General features: G+C 41.1%; 1 protein-coding gene across 10 annotated transcripts in view; it reads right to left on the bottom strand.

The window, feature by feature from the left end:
- The window catches only part of Kalrn (kalirin, RhoGEF kinase), a 638,378-nt gene that overhangs the window by 202,713 nt on the left and 414,987 nt on the right, over nucleotides 1–20,678 (bottom strand). For all 10 annotated transcript variants that reach the window (XM_013515182.1, XM_005386537.1, XM_005386534.1 and 7 more), the window contains exons 26-32: nucleotides 18,664–18,733; nucleotides 16,174–16,263; nucleotides 10,950–11,042; nucleotides 6,547–6,658; nucleotides 4,515–4,705; nucleotides 3,988–4,089; nucleotides 2,645–2,787 (exon numbers count right to left, since the gene is read on the bottom strand). In XM_013515182.1, the coding sequence (XP_013370636.1) occupies nucleotides 2,645–2,787; nucleotides 3,988–4,089; nucleotides 4,515–4,705; nucleotides 6,547–6,658; nucleotides 10,950–11,042; nucleotides 16,174–16,263; nucleotides 18,664–18,733 (801 nt within the window). The remainder of the gene's footprint in view (nucleotides 1–2,644; nucleotides 2,788–3,987; nucleotides 4,090–4,514; nucleotides 4,706–6,546; nucleotides 6,659–10,949; nucleotides 11,043–16,173; nucleotides 16,264–18,663; nucleotides 18,734–20,678) is intronic.

Raw genomic sequence — 20,678 nt, 5'->3', positions numbered from 1 at the left:
TCCTGGACTCAAGCGACTGTCCTTCCTTAGCCTTCCAATTGGCTGGGACTACAGGCATGTGCTGCTGAGTCTAAGGGTCCTTTTGACTTAGGTTTCTTCTGTTTAAGAAAACAAGGTGGGGAATTTTCTCCATGGGAGATTATTTTTGGGAAGTTCTTGATTCTGGATCCTTAACTGCTAGGTATAGAAGAGGCGTTCATGGCCTTCCTTTTGGTGGGCCTTGTTAATCCCGTGCACATTTGTGATGATTTCTTATTGGCACAGAAAGCCCAGGGGTCTTTTTCTTTTTTTTTCAAAGATTGGAGGATAGTCACAGATTCCACAGCAGCATCTGCATCAGCTGTGCTCCCAGTGTCTTATAAGACATCCTCCCCAGTGCACTCCCTTCCTATGACTGGGCACCATGCAGTTCCAGCCATGCGGTTCTTTCAACTCTGTGCTGCAGAGTGTGCCCCAATTCTGTGCTGAACCCAGAGTCAGGTCCCAGAGAGACTGGATACCTGTGAACTGCTGAATGGTCAGGGTTGGGGAAACTTGGGAAATGAGGGCTGGGATTGGAATTAGCAGAGGAAACCACAGCTCTCTCTCTGGACAATTTTATGAAAGTGATGTTGCTGATGCTTCTTGTGGAAAAGTAATAGTATTTGGAGACAGGAGAACTCAGTGCTGGAGAATCCTATGCCATGAGCAAGATGCAACAGATAATGAATCCACCTTGCACCATCCAAACAATTATAATCTGGTGTCTGTGGACATGTGTGTGCATGCAGATATCCACAAGTGGGCATATGTACATACACATAAAAAGTAGTTTTAGCATTATTATTTGATTTACATAATCAGAAAAAGTAGTTTTTCTCCTGCAGAACATTTCTAAGTTGATTGCTCTTTCATCACCATTTGTGGGCTTGGGAAATGCCAACTTATTTTAATAACATAAGCCACACATTCGTAGGAAGGGAAATCTGCTCTAAAAAGAAATTATGTGATGTATTTTGTGACCAAAAATAAAAGACTTTTAGATCATCTGTTGTTTTGGATTATCTGGGCTGCTGCCCCCACCATTGTAGATATTGAGAGCTGGCTGTACTCTCTGCTGTTCTGGCCCATCTCAGGCCCTTCTGGTCCAGTCTAGATGAAGCCAATTCTGGCGGGTGTGGGGGGCCCATCCAGGAGTGTGGGTGGCATCCCTCAAGCCAACCCACTCCTCCAGAAACTCTGTCCCCATATTTGGGGAGCCAAGACAATGGAAGTAGAGACTGTCTGGCAATCTCTGTAGTCCGTGAGATTTTTCTCTCTCCCATCAAGGTTAAGGGAATGCAGAGGGCATTTCTGAGACACACACTTTCTGTGTTCTAGAACTGTGAACCTACTAACCTAGAGATGGGAGGTTATTTCACAGAGTAACCTCAGCCAACTCCACCTGAGTTTTCCCTCTCACCATGGTCATGGACAATCCATTCCTTATCATGGTTTCCTTTCTGTCTTCTTTGTTAAAGTAGAGGCAACCTATAGCACGGCCTGTTCCAGTGTTAAACTGAGTCTACCCATAACGTGGACCCGGCACAGGTACATGAAATCAAAATGATCCCTCTTCCAATATAGACACAATTGTTTCTTCTGGCACTGAGGGGTGCCTTATCATGACCATTCAGACTTGGGGCTTGGGGTTTCCCCATGGAGGCAACGTTACCTTAGTCATTACCTTTCTTTTGGTTGCCACCTCACTCAGAATAACACTCCCACTTCATAGCCTTGCAGTGACTCTCATCCTTCTTATCCTGGGTGGGGCCAAAAGGTCAACTAAATTTTCTGGACTTAATCCATTTGAGAATGGGGGAGGACAGAGAACCCGATACCACCAATGACCATCACCCTCAGAACTCTGTTTGTGCTGTATTTTTAAAAATGTGTGTGCCATTTTCATATGCTTTCCTTTGAGGTGGCCTCTAATAGAGTCACTGTAAGTGTGAATGTCATGTGGAGACTTGAGAAAGAAATTCATAAGAAGTCCTCCACTATTTTTAGAGGAAACTGGGATTCAGAAGGGTCAGGAGAGATTCAAGAAATAAGTCCTCTGGTGCCTGATGACATTGCTTATTACAGGAGAATGAAGGTGTGGGCTCCCTGGTGATTGCATGAGTTGCGGTAAAACCCCAACGTGCTACTCCATCCCTTACAGTGTATCCCTACTGTCTGACCAGTCTACAAAGCTCTCTGCTCATGGCTCAGGTCCTTCAAGAAGCCTTCACCTGACTCTCCAGAGCTGCCTAAAGACCCCTTTGAATTCTTACAGCCTTTACCATCCTTGTAGATGGTACTGTTCTTGTCTAATTATTCCACACATAGGACATGACCAGTAGAGATGGTTCTGGAGGGAACTGACTAATCTTACACTTCTTTTTCTCTTCTGGTAGCACCTAGCAGAGTGTTTATCACACAGGAGGTGCTAAATGAAATCCTGTCACATTTAGCTCACAGGAACTGGTGAGATGCTTAAAGATAAGATAATTTGTCATTGGTGGAACCTGGGGACCTTTCCAGAGAGTACACAGCACACTTAACTCCCTAGAAGAAAAGGGTCACCCTACTCCTGCTCCCAGAAACATATGAGGCAGACAGTACTGGAGGGAGAGATGGTTACCTCTTACTATTGTTCCTCTGTTTGGCTGGTGTTTTGGGGAGCTGAATTGGCTCCTTTAAAGCTCCTTTCAGGTGAATAATCCTTTCTTGAATCACTTCTCGAATGTTCTTGATCCACTCCTGCTTGGTTTCAATGTTGGAAGCCTGGAGTACCACAGGGAGAAAGATTGAGAACCCCAACTCCTGTTGCTGTGCCAAAACGCTCCTCCAACCTCCTTAGGCTTTAGCTATTATTTTCAAGGATACCAAATGTTCTGGGAGTTTTTCACTTTATATTTATGACTTTTCAATCCCAGAGATATGCTTCCTTAACTCTTAGAATAGAGCTGTGGTTTCAATGCCTGGGAAGGGAGTTTTCAAAATATTTCATAATCCATAATGCACTGACCAATCTTGATGTCTCAGGTTGGAGCAGTATGTGGAGGCCTCTGGTGGGCCCAGGATAACACTGGAGTTGCTAGATCCTGGGGAGGTCTAGGCTCATTGGGGGGTGTCATTTGAAGGCAGCCTGTTCATCAGCTAGCATGGGTATGTGCCAGCATTTCCAATATCTAGCAGTGTGTACAAACACAGAGACTCATACTGCCTGGAAGTCCACCTAGGGTTTTTAGTCGGCTAACCCTGTTTCCTGGAGGCTCTGTCATCATTCCAGGAACATCCCATTTGTTTAATGGATTCTTTTTCAAGGGGTTCTGCCTTAGGACTGGCAACAATTATGCTGGAAAGTCATGTGTTCTATGGTAAGGGCACTTCTCAGGGACCACTGCGAGGCAGCTTCCTCTGCACCAACTCTGCTCAGTCAGGCTGCCTTTACCTGCAGCAGCAACTCAAGCCTGGGCCACATACTGGAGAGTGGGGGTGACTGTGCAGCCCCCCATGCTAGTGTGATTTACTACATCTTAGAACACAAGTTCCCAGAGAAGGCCCATGTCTTATACACATGAGTGGCTCACTCATAACACTGGGTAGATCTGAAGGTGTTCAGGAAAATATGTAGAATGAATGTGAATCAAGGTGCATTTTGTCAAAAGCCAATCATTCTGGCCACTGGAAGGGGATATATGGACAGACATAGCTGAGTGGACCTTACTGAGGAAGTCAGTAGCCTCCCCCGACTTTGGCCTCTTCTCTCTAGGGACTTCAGGAAAACATTTGTCTTTGAGATTCTTAGCATACTTTCATGATGGAATCTGCTTCTCAATACCCATGTGATGCTGCCATTTCCAAGAGAGGCCAGTGGCTTAGTGGTTTCCAGGCCCCAGGATTTGGTGTCACACACTCACCTCTCTCCCCCATCCCACTCCCCTAATCCTAGTCCCACACCCAGTGGAGAGCAGTACTTACTTTGAGCACTGTTTTATTGTCTGAGGATGGGGTACGGCCAGACCACAAGGCAAATTTGCAGGGGTCGCCCTCTACATGCTCGGTCACACCCAGCTCTGAGGTCTGTAGACAGGAAATGCCTGTGAGAGGCGGGGAAGGGGAGGGCAGTGGGGAAACTTAGGGCTGGGGTGGGAAGGGAAAGGCAACAAAGAGGAGAGGACCGAGGGAGGGGCTCTGTCAATCAAACTTCAACAGACTAGAAACTTCGTTCATCTACCCAGATGAAGGACCTACAGGCACGTGCCTGATTAGCAGGTACCATGGTGGGATGGTGAAGAGGGAGGCACTAAAAGCAAACAGAAAGAACTGTGAACTCTAAGAGGCAGAAGTGGGTGGTGAGGGTGGGACCTGTCCAAATAGGAGCCTTTTTTCCAGGAGGACTTTGGCGTGGAGGCTGGGGAATCAAGGAGCTGGGTGTCCAGATCCCTTCCTGTCTACAGGCTCTAGAAAAGCAGGGAGTCTTGTCCTACCCCATCCAGCCCACCTACCAGTAGCTTGTTCTTGTAAACATATTTCGTGTGTCCTGAAGAGTCTTTGATCTCCTTGCTAAAAACCAAGGAGATTTCAAAGAGGAACAAGTGCCGCTCCCGTCCCTTCCGGATCAGTGATTTCGGGTCCCACACTTGGAAGGCGTCTTGGAGAATCAACTCCCCCTGTACGTCCAAGTTCTCATCGAACCCTGAAAAACACCCATGCCCACCCTATGGAGTTTCTCTTCCACCACACTTAGGGGGCAGTGTTCCACTCCTCTTGGAGAAAGCCTTCCCTATTAGTAGGTGTGTGAACTTGCCTCCTCCCACTCCCAATGTGGCGGGAAGCATGACCTCCCTATGGGTTCTGCAACTCCTTCACCTTCCCAATTGTTCCTAACATGGGAGTTCTGAGTAGGGCTGAGGACAAACACTGCTTGATGGACACTATCCTTGGCTCCTTTATTTGTCAATGCCTTATTTTTTATATTCTCTTCCTAGGACTCTTTCCTTTGGTTGTTCCTGCAGTGTGGTACACAAGCTTTCATCAGTTTATATTTATACCACTTGAAGTACTTAGAAGATCTTCAAGCTTTAGTGTACATAAACATCACCTGGAAAGTATGTGGAACACAGACTCCTTCCCTCCCTCACCTTCCCGAAGAAATTCTCATGCAGCTGGTTTGGGGTGAGTCCATTCGTTTGCACCCCTGACCAACTTCCAGCTGCCTTTGGTTGTCCACAGACCATATATGGAGTAGCTGGGTCCAAAGTACAGCCAGGGATAGGCTGGAGGAACACATACTTAGAGAGGAGGACACCCAAGGTCAGGGAAATAGGCGCACACAAAAAAGAAATGAATTAAGATAGTTATACTAATTTCTCTTAGTTCATTGAGAAGAAAGGTTTGTGCTAATATTGTTTGGACAATAAATGCCTATATCTTGTACACTGAGTAACTAGTTTAAAGATAACAATATGCAATGTATTAACCATTGTTACCCTCCTATTATCTTGTTCTGAAATTTTGTTTTACTTTTTTCTCTTTAAAATAAAAAGAAAAAAAGAAATGGGTAGAGAAACTGTGACAACAAGAACACATTCAGATGATTAGTGCTCAGTCTGGAGAAGTTAACCCAGACTCTTGTTTTAAGAATTGGGGTTCCTGTGCTGAGGGTGGTCTAGGAACTCGTGAATCCATACCAGGTCTCTTTGATAGGGATAGTGGTGGTAAGATGAGGTGGGATGGAGCCAAAAGAGAAAAAACAGCCCATGTACTGTTGTATTTGCAACGGAATATATTACTTCTTTAGCACCTGGTTGCCAGCCCCGACTGGAGGGTTAAGTCTTAAATAATCTATCAAATTCCACCCCATTCTGGATTCTCTACCAATCTATTTTGCAAGACTTTACTGAAGTCTTGCTCTCCAAGGATTCTGGATCCCAAGAGCATGGTTCCAGCTTACTGACATCCTACCAGTGTTATATGGCTGGGCTTTCCTAACTGTCAGGAGGGCTGAAGGGCTGCTTGCACAAGAATTAAATGTAGCAAATCCTACCGAACTGTCCAATAAAAGTGGATATAATGGTAAATTTACAGTATGTATATTTGTGTATATTTTACCTAAATTAAAAATAGAGAAGGGTATAATGCTAAAGACACTGATATGTGGGTGTGTAATTAAAATTTCTTATTCTGAGGACAAAAGCCATGTTATGCAGATTAGTAGGACTGCTGTGGGTCAGGACTCAAGCACATTTACAGTAAGGATGATGCCTGGCCTTGATGATTTCATTGGCAGCAACATATTCAAGATTCCACCCACCTTAAATGGCTTAGGCCTGATCTTGCCTGGAGGCTGGTGTTAGCCAAACTGGTCTGTGGAACGCCCCTCAAAGGTCTACACAGGACCTACCTAACAGCTTGCCCTTTTTCCCTTCCTCCAGCCTTGCCCCTTGCTTGACTCCAAGGCCCTTCCCTCCTGTGACACAAGTTCCTTGGTCTTAGGAGTGGAGGAGGCATTCTCAGACGGGCTGGGAAGACAGGTACCTTCCAGCATGCTGACGTGCATGGCATCATTTGCTTTCTTAGGGACACTGAGCATCACCTCCAAGCCATCCTTGAGCTCCCCTTTCCCTTCTTCACAGCAAGTTAGAAGTTCCTGGGGAAAAAAGTCCAGACACAGGTTCATTTCCTCTTTCCAACCCTTCTACTGCCTCTAACCCATCAAGGAAGTTATACACCAGTGTCATTCTCTATAACACCTCTCTCTGAGCTACAAAGAAAGTGGGGTGGGGAATTATTACCAAAGAATTTAACCACTGTTTTTCTTCCAGTCTGAGCTTCCTCAACCCTAACTAGCCCTAATGAAGTCAATTCATCCCAACTCCCAAATGGCTGGAACTTTAAGTCAGCAAGTAGGACACTCTTTATCAGTGAATTGCTTTCCTAGAGAAGAAAATATGCCCTGGTGAAGCACATGATAAAAATGCAATATTGTGGAGTCACAAGAAAATAAATAAGAATAAAGAGAATTAGAAGAAGACAAAAGGGTGTGCTACATAACACACAGCACTTGTCTCTTCAAGCCTATTACTAATGCCACTTCTACTGCATAGAGGCTAATTTCTATCCTACTGGGAGTAACCTGAGGCTAGTGACATTGTAGGTTTATAGCATTTCAGAGTTGTAAAAGATTTTTAGATTGTGTGGGTCAGGATTTCCTATCCTGGGGCCAATAGATGGGGTTCTAGATTAGCCCTTTCATTGTCAGAATAGAAAACTGTGATGAAGAGAGATGAAATACTGTCCTTCTGGTTGTGTAACTCAAAGGAGGCCATACAGGTCTCCTGAATCCAAGCCCAGTCATCTATCCACCACACTGTCCATTCCCACCTTATCATCTATGCACCAAGACTGCCTAGAGCAGACCCTCTCCTACTGCCAGGGGAGCGTATCTTCTCCTTTTCACTTCTCCATTGACATCTCAGTCATCACCATCCCCACAAAAGACACAGTATCTTGCTGATAGAGAAAAGATCATTTCCATATCTTAGGAATCATAAGACCATTTGGAATAGTTTTTGCTCAAACTAGAGGAATGGTGGCTTTTGAATTTTCCTATGAGAATTACTATTTTGTTCATTTTGGCATTGAGAAAGAAACAGTAAAGCAGCATGAATCTGGAATTTATATTCTCTCCATGAGGGGGCAGAAAATGGGTGGATGGGGAGGGAACACTTACTTCTAGGAAAGAAAGAGGTTCTTCAGATCAAATCTGGTAAATGAATTAATGACAGGCCTCCTGGCAAATACACTAATGTCACTTGCTAGCAGCAGAATGCTTACGTATGGAATGGTTTCTCAAAATCTATCTATCTGGCTGGTTCTTACAGTAAACAAACTCAGAATTTATAGTTTTTGTGGGCATAGCTCTCCAGAAAGTAACTTTCAAGTTAAGCAACTACTGTGTCTAAGTAAAAAGCAACTACATTTCATGACCAAAATGGTATTTTCTTTGGAAAATAATAGAATGCAGCACTTTTTGGGAAAATGGTATCATGTGCCATATATCATTTGGAGACCTTACTCGTTAATCTGGCCCAGAGCCAATTCTGAGGCTGCAAGAAGGGACTTGGAGGTGCATTGGTGGCCCTGGACTTTTCCTGATTCATCTCTGCCTTGGCATTATTTATATCCTTCAATTTATTAGTAAAGCTTTATACTTGGCAAAATATCTGACTAGTGAGACTGTGATATGGAAATCTAGCCCTTTGTGTTATGTTGGATCCATTCCTACATGAATAAGGGAGCTTTCCGTATCCAGGAAGAGGAGAAAATTTTGGAGCACATGTCTGGAATTCTAGGAGTTCTCAGCCTTGAATTTGGCTGCAGCCAGTATAATGTTCCTACTGTTCAGAAAGTCTTACTTATTTCACGCAACCTGAAGTTCTCTGATACCCCTACCCCTCTCCTAATTTAAACCCTCCCAACATTGTTCTCATACATCATCAAAACACACTTGAGGCAGAACATGGGAGAGAAACAAGAAATATGCTTCAATTTGCAACAGAAAACACCAATTAGTTTAATCTCCCAAAGCAATTTAACAAGTCTACCAATCTATCAGCAGAGCCAATAAATCCTCCTTGTATGCTTGTGATAGTTTATGATAAGGAGAAGCCTCCACAGTTAATTCAAACTCCAAAAGGACAGCTGCAGCAGATTTACAGGAAGAATATCGAGCACTCTTACTGACATATAGTTTCTACACTCGGGCAGTACCTAATGTGATAAGCCCCAGAAGACACTGATAATTAAATATCAATTTATTTCGAGTAAAACTGACTTTAAGGAGAAAATAAATCCCATATTATTTATTTATGCTAAAAGCTCAGCAAACTATTTTTCTTTTACTCAGCAGGCACTATGCCACCAGCACATGTTTAAAAAGCCAAAATGTTCTTTTTTTCAATAATTTTACAGCCTCCCAACAATAAAATCCCTGCTACTTTATTTGTTCATTTTTTAGTTAATTGCGAAGTCTCTCTCATTGGGAAACAATTCTAGAACAAAGGCCCAGGGCCCACCCCTCCAGTCGCCTAAAGCCATGCATGGGGTGGCACGTTCTGTCCCCTACTTCCCTGCCTTGTGCGTGTCACATAATTCATCCTGGGGAACTCCAGCCTTATGGGAGCTAAGGCAAGAGCAAAAATGCTATATTTTTCTTAGAAATGCATCTTACTGATTAAAGACACTGGCAATGTGGATGGTGAGTCAATTTTTTTCTTTTAAAATTCAGAACACCAGTTTGGGCAAAGGTTTTGAGTTACATAAATTAAAAGCCACAAAAATAAATGCTAAAGAATATTAGCACAAGAAAAATAACTTAGAAGCATGGTAGAGAAGAAGGAGGTATTCACAGAAATCTGGGCTGAGGAGAATCTAATGTAAGTACTAGGCAATCACAAGTAATGAAGAGCCTAAATAAAATATCTATGCTTTTAAGGTCAAAAGCACAGGGACTTTTTAAGAACAGAGATGCTTCCTACTCCATGATCTTATGTGAATATCTAAGTCTTTCTATGGCAACTCCAAAAACTACAGATGCAAAAGCAGTTTTGACAAAACAGCAGGCATGTTTTGCACAATGTCACTTCTCATACTAGGTCCTCAGTAGAGGCTGCGCACACGACGCCCAGCTTGGATTCTCTGTTATTCTGCATGCTTGGGGGACCTGAGTGGCTGAAAGCAAAAGCCCAGAGTTCCTCCTAAAGGCATGTTGGCAGGGAGGAGGCTGAAGGCTCAGCATGGTGTGGGGCCCTTCCCTGAGCCAGAGTCCAGGAGAAACAGCCAGGGCACAGGATCCCTGCGCCTCTGCTTTTCGCTTTTGTCACGGACTCATAAGCACTAAGCCAGGGGCTGGGGATGGTGGGGACTCTCCAGTGTGACCAGAGCCCTAGATATGAAACCAGACTGGTTTTCACATTAGGCGAAGACAGAATATGTAAGATTCTACAGGCATCTCTAAACATGAGCTCAATTTCATCAGATTTTATTTGAAATTATACTTCTTTTAACACATTCCCTTCTATCTGTGTATTGTTTGCATCACAGGAACAACCAGAAAAATATTCAAAAGGGAGAAAGACTCCATCCTTACACTTGAGGAATTAGCATAGACTTATGTTAATAGCTACTTATAATGTCAATTTCTCTGGGTTTCTGCAGAAATGCCATATTTTCAGAGTATCAATGTATCCTTATATGAGAAGGCTGAGGCACAATTACTTAGTGTTTTATATAATTTGTTTATTTGACTGTCAAATTATTTTTACAAAAAGAAATCCAAATCTGTTGGATGGTTCCAGAAAAAACCCTAACACATGGGACCCTCCAAATACCAAATGCCACTGGGTTTCTTTATGTGCATCTTGGCTACTTTTCTCCAGTAACCCCATGATCTTGACAAACTCAGAGATGAAGGTGGTGGGTGCTACCCTGACCTCTAATACCCATAGAAGCTAGCAATGTCCTAAAGACCCTGACTGCTGATTCTGTGAAAACAAACAAACAAACAAACAAAACCCCCCAAAACAGGGGCCACAGGAGGGATCTGCTCAGGAAAGATGGATGAGAGAGCTTCTCAGAGCCAGTCAGTGCTGGAGGAGGCAGCAGCTAAAATGGTAGATGGGGGTGAAAAGCAGTCACAACTTATTCTTACTCCCATTTCACATCTTTCTCCCTCAAAAAAAGCATCTGGAATTCTGTAGGATGGGAAATGCAGTCCGGGGCCAGAAGTGCCAGTGTGGGCTCACCTCTGAAGCCTCACATCTGTTCTTGGTAGAGAAAGTCTTTAGGTGGAAGCTTCCCAACTTGGGGGGACAAAGCTGAGACTCCTGTGCCCTGGTCAGTGGTGACAGCAGGGTACAAGAGAAGAGGGAGGGAGGTACCTTCAGGAGCAGTTGGTACTTGGTGATCCTCTGCACAGGCTTAATTAGATAGGAAGAGATGGAATTGGCCAGACCATGCCGCTGCTGGATCTCCTACAGGGATGAGAACAAGGTACAATGAGACGTGGAGGGGGAATGTTCTAGAAGGAGGAAAGCAAGGGTAAAAAAGAGAAGAAAAGAGAAAAAGGTAGATAATTATGAGAAAATGTTCTTCTATAGGGAGAAATGGGCAGAGAGAGAAACAAGAGAGACCAAGGTGCACTACAGAGAGAAAACAGGAGATGGCAAAATGGGAGAAGTTTTCAGGAAAGAAGTGGGATTATGAGATAGATGTATAAATTAAAAGGAAATGGAGAGAGATGAAAATAGAAAAAGAGTGATTAGGTCAATGATAAGCAGAAGGGGCAAAGGAGGGATGAAGCAATTGAAGTAGAAGGAAACAACACAGGACAGGGAGATAAAGGAGGGATAAAGGGGCAGTGAAAACAAACACAGAGGATGTGGCTCTGATTTGTTTTGATGGCTCCTGAGATTTTATCCGTCCTCAGTCTTCTTAAAAATAGCACAAGGATATACCTTTTTCCAATCCCTCTTCTTTTAAGCTTAACTCATCCTAACTCAGAATCGTCACTTTGTTTCTGATACATTTTTCATTGTGGTCAATGGCACCTCTCTGTCCCTCGGGTCTCTTGAGCTGGAACCCATAGAGTAGTTTGCAGTTGTTTCCCTTCTGTTATCCCTGGTAACCAATCTTCCTCCTCCATGTCCAGGTATACCACCCTCAACATTCATGCCCAGGCCAAGACCCTGGCCACCAGCTGCTGTTGGTGCCTTTGATCTTGTCTTTTAATTTACTCTCTATTCCATCTCCACATGAGCTTCTACTCCCCAAAGTCTCAGGGTTATGGAGGTCAGAGCAGGGTATATGTGAGCACCTGCTCCAAAAGATTTTAGTCTAGCTGAGTCGGCTCAACACACACAAACTAGAACACAACAGTGATCAGAAGAGAGAGCTGAGATGACTGGATGGGTAGTCAGAGAGGCAGGTAAAGATATAGCCTCAGCTGAGATAGCAGATAGGGAGGAGGTGGTTAAGGAGAGAGCTGGAAGAATGACACTCTAAAGGGAGACCATCTAATACAGAATAGGCTGAAATGAACACTGTGTAAAATAACCAGGAAAACAGGACTATGCCAGAGTGGTACAGAATATATACACCTAGGTGCTAGAAGTAAAACACGACAAAACAAAACCAAAATGGTCACACAAGCAAGACTGGTTGGGTTATTGATGGAGCAGAGTTAGAAAAAGAGAATTTGATGGTGTTTTTTCCAATGGCAAAATATTATTGACCTTAAAGAGAAGAAACATATGGTGGATGGCATTTTCCAGGAATGGCAATTATAGGAGGCAGAGATTAGGGAAGGAGAGACAGACAAAGTAGGAGGTACTGTAAAAGGCTAGGTGTTAGTATTAAAAGTATCATGTGATTCACAATTCTACTCCTAAATAAAATTCCACTTCCAAGAGAAATCATAATGTACTTGTATGCTTATGCCTGAACAACTCAAATGTCTACAAACAGATCAATGGAAAAATAAAACATGGTATATCCATACAATGGAATATTATTTGGCCGCAAAAAGGAATGAGGTAATGATGCATGGGACAACACAGATCAACCTTGAAGCCTTTCCAAGTGAAAGAAGTCAGTGACAAAGACTACATATTGCATGATTCCATTTATATGAGATGTCCAGACAAATCTACAGAGAAAAAAGTAGATCAGTGATAGCTTATGGCCAGGGCTTTGCGGTGGTGGTGGTAGCTAGAGGGTGCAGGCTTGTTCTCTGAAGTGATGAAAAAGTTTTAAAATTAACAGTAGGGATGGTTGTACATATCTATCAGCATAACAGAAAGCTTTGTACTCTACACTTTACATGGGCAAATTGAGCGGTATGTTAATTATATCTCAAGAATGCTGTTATTTTAAAAAGTCCCCGTGGAGATTTCCCTAAGTTAGAATTACTGAGATCAAAGCATTGGAAGACATACAAAGAAATATTTTAAAGTTAGACTAGATAGGACTTCTATGAGGTTACAGAGGAAGGTGAGTGAGAAGGAATAATACTTTTAAAATTATTCCATTTCTCACCAACTACCCAGAAATTAGTTTTTTTTCACTCATTCACCTCATCCCAAAGGCATGTGCTTACAGTAGGACTTGTTGAAAATGGCAAAACAGCTGGTAACTGGACCCTCTCTGGGCAAATTGTGGGTTTATTTGGGGATCTCAGCTCTCCATGGAGAATAAAAAATCATTTAGATGTGGTTCCTGTACCCAGAGAACACAGGCAATAATGTACCTTTGGCACTCTTCCCTCTCTGAGGGAGGACAAGGCACTCCAGCAGCAAGATCAACAAAGCAAGCTCAGGAACCACAGAGCACCAGATACTACACCCACACTGTGCTCACACTTTGGGTAAAAATTCTGCATCAGGTAAATGTGTGGGTCTTTTTAGGATTTCAATATTCTGTGTTCTCTTTACAATAATGAGTTATAAGGGTGCCTTTTAAAAGGGTTTATCTCTTTTACAGAGCATGGGTTTAAAGTAGATAAAGCCTGATGGAATGGAAGTTTCTAGGTGCAGAATTCAGATAAACCCTTTTGATGGAATGGAAATAAACTACAACATTATGCTTTCTGAAAAGCTTTGGGAAAAACCAGGACAGGTCATTGCTCTCCCTCCTCATGTAAGGCCAAAGGTAAACTGCTGGTTTTCTGGCTTCACTCGTGTTCCCAACTAGAGTACAGTCTACTCAGGTACTCCATTGGAAATGGGGGTGGGTGGGTAATTTGGGGGTATATTTCACTTATTAAGCCAAGGTCCAGAAATGGACTAGAAACAGGTAGGTGAGGATCACTGGCTAAGGGAAACAGTACAGCACCAAGCACTGAGATGTGCACAAAAAACCAATCAGACATAACATCAGGCCTCAGGGGGCTCACAGCATTGTTGTCCGCCAAAAAGTAAATTGTTACAAATACTGTAGCAGAGATACAAAGTACAATGCATGCATTAAGAAGTGAAGCACGAGGTCATGAGTTCAATTCCTGGTACTAGAAAAAAAAAAGTGAAGGATTTGTGCCCCAAGCAGCATGGGGCCTTTAGAAGACAGGAAGAATTTTGAAGAGTAACTGTGTGTGTTGGGAGTGGTATATGTGCACATAAGTACAGGATACAATCCATTCTAGGCAGAGAAAAACAGAGTCAACTTCATAAGGACACAGAAGTATCTGTGGCACAGACAGTGCACAGGACGTCCATGTCCAAAAATTGTGAAGTGGAAAATGGCACAGTCCAGCTAAAACTTCAAAAAGACCTGTCTGGATACCTTTGATGAATGATAAACCAGAAACATCTTAGGGAAATACATTTTCAAAGAAAATAGTGGTACAGGGAACTCCATGTGACATCCAATAAGTTGTGATACTAGTTTAGAGCATTTTTCTTTGATTCTTCTGTTTTACTCCAGGAATTCCAATTTCAAGCACGCAGGACCATTTCTATATTAATTCTCCATTTTAAAAATCACATGTTTGTTCCGTACCATTCAAGAGTGATTCCTTTACTGAGCAACAAGGTACTCATGGAATCAATTATGTTATAGCTATGTCAGTCTGGAAAGATGTGCAGAGGAGGTTGATTTTGTAAACTGGAGTATAAGAACTTTGTTTCAATGATTTTATATTCTCCATTGGGCCTACTCCACTATTTTGCATACAACAGATACTCAAATACTTATGCAAATACTTATGAGAGAAAAGAAAGCAGGTAGGCAGGAAGACAGACTGATGGCCTTTACATTTTTCTGAATTTCAAGTTTCTGTCCATTCCTGCTACAGTCTGTCTCTCATTGAATTCTACTTGTTTCTTAATTTCATCTTTCCCTCTCATTCATCCCTTGAATCTTGCAGTCCTCAATTTGATTCTGTTCCCTCATTGCCACGAGGTCATTTCCTGTGGGGAGCAGCACTAAACAGATTTATCCCATCATCCATCAACCAGATTGTGTGTTTATTCACAATCAAAGGATCTGACAAGGGATGTCAGCTTACTTTCTTCTCTTGGCTTCCATAACAGCAGAAGTGCTCAATGTGACTTCACATTTCTCTCACCAGAAACTTAAAAATTCCAATGCCTGGTCTCATTTGGGCCAATCACATCAGAATCTCAAGTGAGGGACACGGGAATCAGTATTTTTCTAAAGCCCGCCAGCCAATACAATGTGCAACCAAGCTTAAAACAACTGCATTAGAGCAGTGATTCTTAAACTTGAGTGGGCATACAAGACACATGAAGACTCTTCAAAACTCAGATTGCTAGGTATCAGTCAGAGATCCAGAGTCAACTACCTGGGTTGGGGTTCAAAAATTTGCATATCTAACAAATCTTGCTGATACTGACATAGTTGGGTCAAGAACCACACTTTGAGAACAACCATGTTTTGAGAAAGCTAAACACAAAGTAGAAGAAAAACATCTACACCAACAACTGCATAATCCTCCTGTAATCACAAAATCTATGTCCAGCTACATTTGATGTTGAGGCATAGAGACAAATTTGCTTTGTACAAAGTCAGAGCAGTTGAGATGGAATGGGGTGAAACAAAAGACAAACAAACACTATCTTAGTATTTTCCTCTCTATTTTATCCATGAGATAAATGTTTGGTGTGGCCAGTAAACAAAAATGAGAAACAAAGAATAGCTAAATGCCCATTATCCCAAAGTAGAAAAGCATTTCCACTTGCTCATCAATTGCTCAAGATTGCTTAAATTTTTTTGAACAATTTTGCATGCTTATATCTGGTAATCTGAACAACTAATTTGAAGACAACAATATGCAATATAACAACAATTGGTGAATTCCTACCATCTTGTTTAGTGAAGCTCTATATAATTTCTAGTTTTTTTTGTATTTTTTATTATTTATTATTCTCTTTAACAGTTTGATCAATCTTGCATTCTTACATCTGGTAATCTGAGCCACTCTTCCAGTTGAAGATAATATGTAATATAACAGCCACTGTTAATTCCTATTATTTTGTTTTGAAACTTTGTATCATTTTTATAGTTTTAGTGTTGTGTTGTTTTTTTTCTATTTTGTTATTTTTTTTATTCTCTTTAAAAAAAAAAAAAAGAATGGAAACCATAGCTTACATCAAAGAAGGTGCCTGCATGCTCCAGGATCAGCTGGTTGGAATCAGGCTTGTTTTTACAGTAGGTGACATACATTTGAAATTTGTCTGCCTAAAAAGAACAAAGACAATAATAGGTAAGCATGCAGGAGTTGCTCCCTTCTGCCCACTGTGCCCGAAGGGCCCAACATGGGCTTCACAATGAAACCCACAGATACCAGTGCTTGGATTTGCCATGACAAATGTTCTTGGCTCATCCAAGTCTCAGTTCCCTACTAGACCTTGGGTTCTTTTTCTCTGATTGGCACGTAGAAAAGTTTTGCTGAAAGGAAGCTCAGCTTAACATGAGTCTGATTTAGAAAGAGAAAAATAAACATATATCATAAAGTTGGATAATGTATTTAGAGATTACCCCCTTTTGTTTTACCCAAAATTGTGTTCCCCACCTTGAAAAAGGACAAATACTACCCTTTTCAAGACAAATACAAAAAAGATATGATCCTAGATCTACTTTACTCTAAATTTCTCCACTAGGGGGAGTTGAGGATCATGTCAAGCACCACCTTCCCCAACTACCCAGAAGCAATGATGAGGGGTGGAGGAAGAAGGTAGGGTGATCCTTTGGGGTAGGATCTGAACAGTGATTCCTAAATAGATTGTTATTTCAAGCCAATAACATGCATTTCTTATTTCTCCAAGGACCCTCTTGGTTAGACCGACACCCCCTTTCTATTGGGAAAGATGGGTGCATTTTGGTGGCCAAGTACTTTTCCCATTGGTGAAAATGTCCGTTTTGATACCTGTAGGACATTTCAGATATCTTCCCCTGCTAGAGCAGTTTAAGTATGTGCTCCTCACATCAGGCATCACTCCTCTGAGTGCTTTACATACATGAACTCATTTGATTCTCAGGCCACCACTCTGCAGTTGGTTCTATTTTTGTCCCTACTTTATAGATGAAAAAATTGTGACACAGACTGGTTAACTGACTTTAAATTCCCACAGTTAAAAAGTGGAGAACCCAGATAATCTAACTTCAAGCTTCTTGGTCTTAGCCACTACCATTCAATATATGGCATTCAATATATGCCATTCGGTATACAAGCAACTCTACTTTTCAGTCCTACACTACACTCATATATTAAGAACATGATATTTAAGAAAGTCTGCTAGGGATAATTCTTGGCAAAAGGTTCATAATTTATCCAGTTACCAAAGGTCTTCTGAAACCAAGTTTAGAGGCTATAAACTGCCTAGGAGGTTGTTAATCATCTCTGAGAGATGATAATAAATCATACTTATGGTTGATTGTAAAGATGACTCACAAATTGCATGAAACAAGATGCAAAAAATCCTTTTACTTAATGATTAATCTTCTTTTTGTCTATGTTGGCTGTGTAAGGGATCATACATTATTTATCAGCATAAATATGAGCTATGAATTGGCTCATGTATTAGAACAAAATGAGACAGCAGCCTTAGACTTACTAAAAAAACAGTATTCTTGGAAGCAAGCATTAGGATTTTATGAAAAGAAATCTTGTCTAGGAGTCAGGCCTTGAGTTGTGGGGTTAGCTGTGATACTGATTACAGGTCAATGGGCCAGCCAACCCCTATCTCAGCTAAGATATACCCATCTTTGAAATCTAAAATGTAACCATAGTCCTGATGACTCCATAGGGCTGTTGGGAACATACACTGTCTGATTTGTGAAGATAATCTGAAAAGTTACTAGTCCATTTTGAATTCAAATCAATAATAAAAATAATTTATAAGTATATTATTATAATCAAAATATTAATATATTATTAAAGATAATCAGGTAATTATTATATAATAGCATTGTTGGCCTTGGGGAAGGAATTTCATATTTTGTTCCATTCAGTGTCCTTAGTAGACTTTCTTGAAGCTTTCTGTACTCATATCCAGAGTACAGAACAATCTAAGAGTACAGAACAGAACATCTAAGCTCAGAACAGTGTGATGGAGATGCTAATGAAGATTATTTTTTTGATTTATATGACTAGAACCTGTTACATTTGGCCTGTTTACTTGGTCTGATGATAGCACCAAAAAAGGTGAGGAAACACTCATCTTGCAGGTCAAAATTGGAATGGATACCCAGGAGAGTATTAATCTCTATTAAGGAAAAAAGTGCAATCAATAGTTCTGTGGCCTCTGATCATTCTAATTCCCTAATCCACATCTTGTAAAAATAACCAGTGGACTGAACTGCTGCAAGGGTGGTGTCCTTGTCCCACTCTCCTGATGTCACAGTTTTAGAAAGTTCTTAGGGAGTCTGAGATGCAGATTGGACTAGACATCTAAAGGCCTTCCCAAGGATGGCTCTGCTCCTTGAGGGATGGACTGCTTCTCATAGATATGCTTACGATCCCTCTCTACAGCCCCTGTCCACAGTGAGACTGGCATTAACACCAATCCCTGGGCCTGGCAGAGGTGCCATGTGCATGGCTAGAAATATGGACAGTGGGAGAAGATGCTGTTTGGTTACCCAGGTGACAAAGCAGTGTCCCACATCCTCAGGCAGCTGTTCATACTTCTCCAGCTCTTTGAGGAAAATGCTGCAAGGGAAGAGAAAGGCTGCATCAGACACCATGGTACAGAGGGCTCCCTCATAGGATTCTACTGAGGCCAACACAATGGTAAACTTTCACTTGTTTACTCTGGGGTCTCCACCTTCTAGGTGGTAACATGGTGAGATGCAATTTTTAATGTTGAAACTCATTTCATGAAAATGCATATTAATTAATTAGTGCTACTTAAAACAATATTCTTTCAGGGATTCATATTTTTGAGGTAAAAATGAAAAATTTTACTTGTGTTGGATCTTTCATTTTATTGGCAGTTATGAATTTTTTTACCCAAGTAATCAGCACAATTTGTGTATATATGTCTATATCTATGTGTCTGTCTGTCTGTCTGTCTATCTGTCCATTTAATCTCTGGGCAGGTGTAGCAGTACATGCCTATAAACTCAGCTACTTGGGAGGCTGAGGCAGGAAGATACAAGTCCAAGCCTGGATAACTTCATAAGATCCTATCTCAAAAAATAAAAAAGACTGGAGAAACACACACACACACACACACACACACACAAAGAAAGAGAATAAAATATCGTTCATGATACCAGAGATTGAAATGTAAAAAATCAATACTTCACTGGTTTCTTTACAATTCTGGTCTTTTTTTCCCACCAAAAACCAGTTTGTGCTAAAAGAAATTGAGTTGAATTTAATGTTTTATTATACAGACGTCATTAGGAAGGTGACATTTCAGTGGCTGGGGATGTAGCTTAGTGGTAGAGCATGTGAGAGATTCTGGGTTCAATCCACAATACTGCCAAAAAACCAGATATTTAATGGGGGAAAAAAATCACAATATATTCCATATTTCAAAGCTAAACTGAATTATATATATATTGCCTGCCAGTGTAGATATATACCTCATGGTTCCTTTCCATGTTAACAAATAATAAAGAAATGACTATGCTGACTTCAAATTAATGTATTATATAATTGGTTTTCATTTAGAGAATATATGTTTTAACAAGACAGTATTACTGGAATGGAATTTGCTTTTAAAAATCACATGAAGTTTTTCAAATAAGAAGTATAAGGGTTCGGAGAAGCTTATTGATGGAAACAGAAAATGCTGTGATCTTTATAATAAAGACCAATTTGACAATGTCTATCAAAATCATAAATGTATTTACCTTTTGATTCTAAAATTTTAATTCTGGGAATTTTCCTACAGTTAAACCTTAATGTATATGATGACATGTACACCTAAGTATTAAATGTAGCACTGTTTATAAGGGCAAATATGGTCTGTAAAGAACAAAATATTTAAATTATAGCATAGTCAAGGACTGAATACTATGTAGTTGAACAAGAGGAAAAAAAAGATAAAACTTTCTGTGTTTTCACATAGAAGATTCCCAGAACAAGTTAGGTGGAAAAAGCAAGGTGTGGAAGAGTAGTTTGCCACTTTTTGTCAAGAGGGAGTATGTATTCTATTTCCAAGCCAAGAAACTAGAAAAAGCCATTACCATAGGGAACCAGGTGAAGTAACAGGGTGGAAGGCGGTAGAACGCAGTGGCAAGACTGTCTACATTTCTCTTTAATTTTGCTTTTAAAATCATCTGAATGCATTATCTTCAAAAATTACATTTAAACAATGTAATGTGGTCCTACATTATTCTACTTACTTCTACTATAGGAAAAATGTTTTGATTTGACTTGCTCAACCTGGCTTCTATTGTCCACACATTTTGACAGTTTCTTATAATTAACTATAAGCAATTACGAATTTTATTTTATTTATTTATTTATTTTTTTTTTGGTTTTTCTCCGGTACCGGGAACCGAACTCACGACCTTGCGCTTGCCAGGCAGGTGCTTTTGCCGCTGAGCTAAATCCCCAGCCCTGGTTTGCTTTTTAATACATTTTTTCATCGTTCTAAATTTTTATGTAGTTCAATACATAAAGTTTTTCTTTATTGTTTTCA

This window comes from Chinchilla lanigera, unplaced genomic scaffold (assembly GCF_000276665.1).
Source record: "Chinchilla lanigera isolate Chin_1 unplaced genomic scaffold, ChiLan1.0 scaffold00026, whole genome shotgun sequence".
Classification (NCBI taxonomy): Eukaryota; Metazoa; Chordata; class Mammalia; order Rodentia; family Chinchillidae; genus Chinchilla; species Chinchilla lanigera.
The sequence above is the reverse complement of the archived record's forward strand: the minus strand, read 5'-3'. Positions and strand labels throughout refer to the sequence as shown.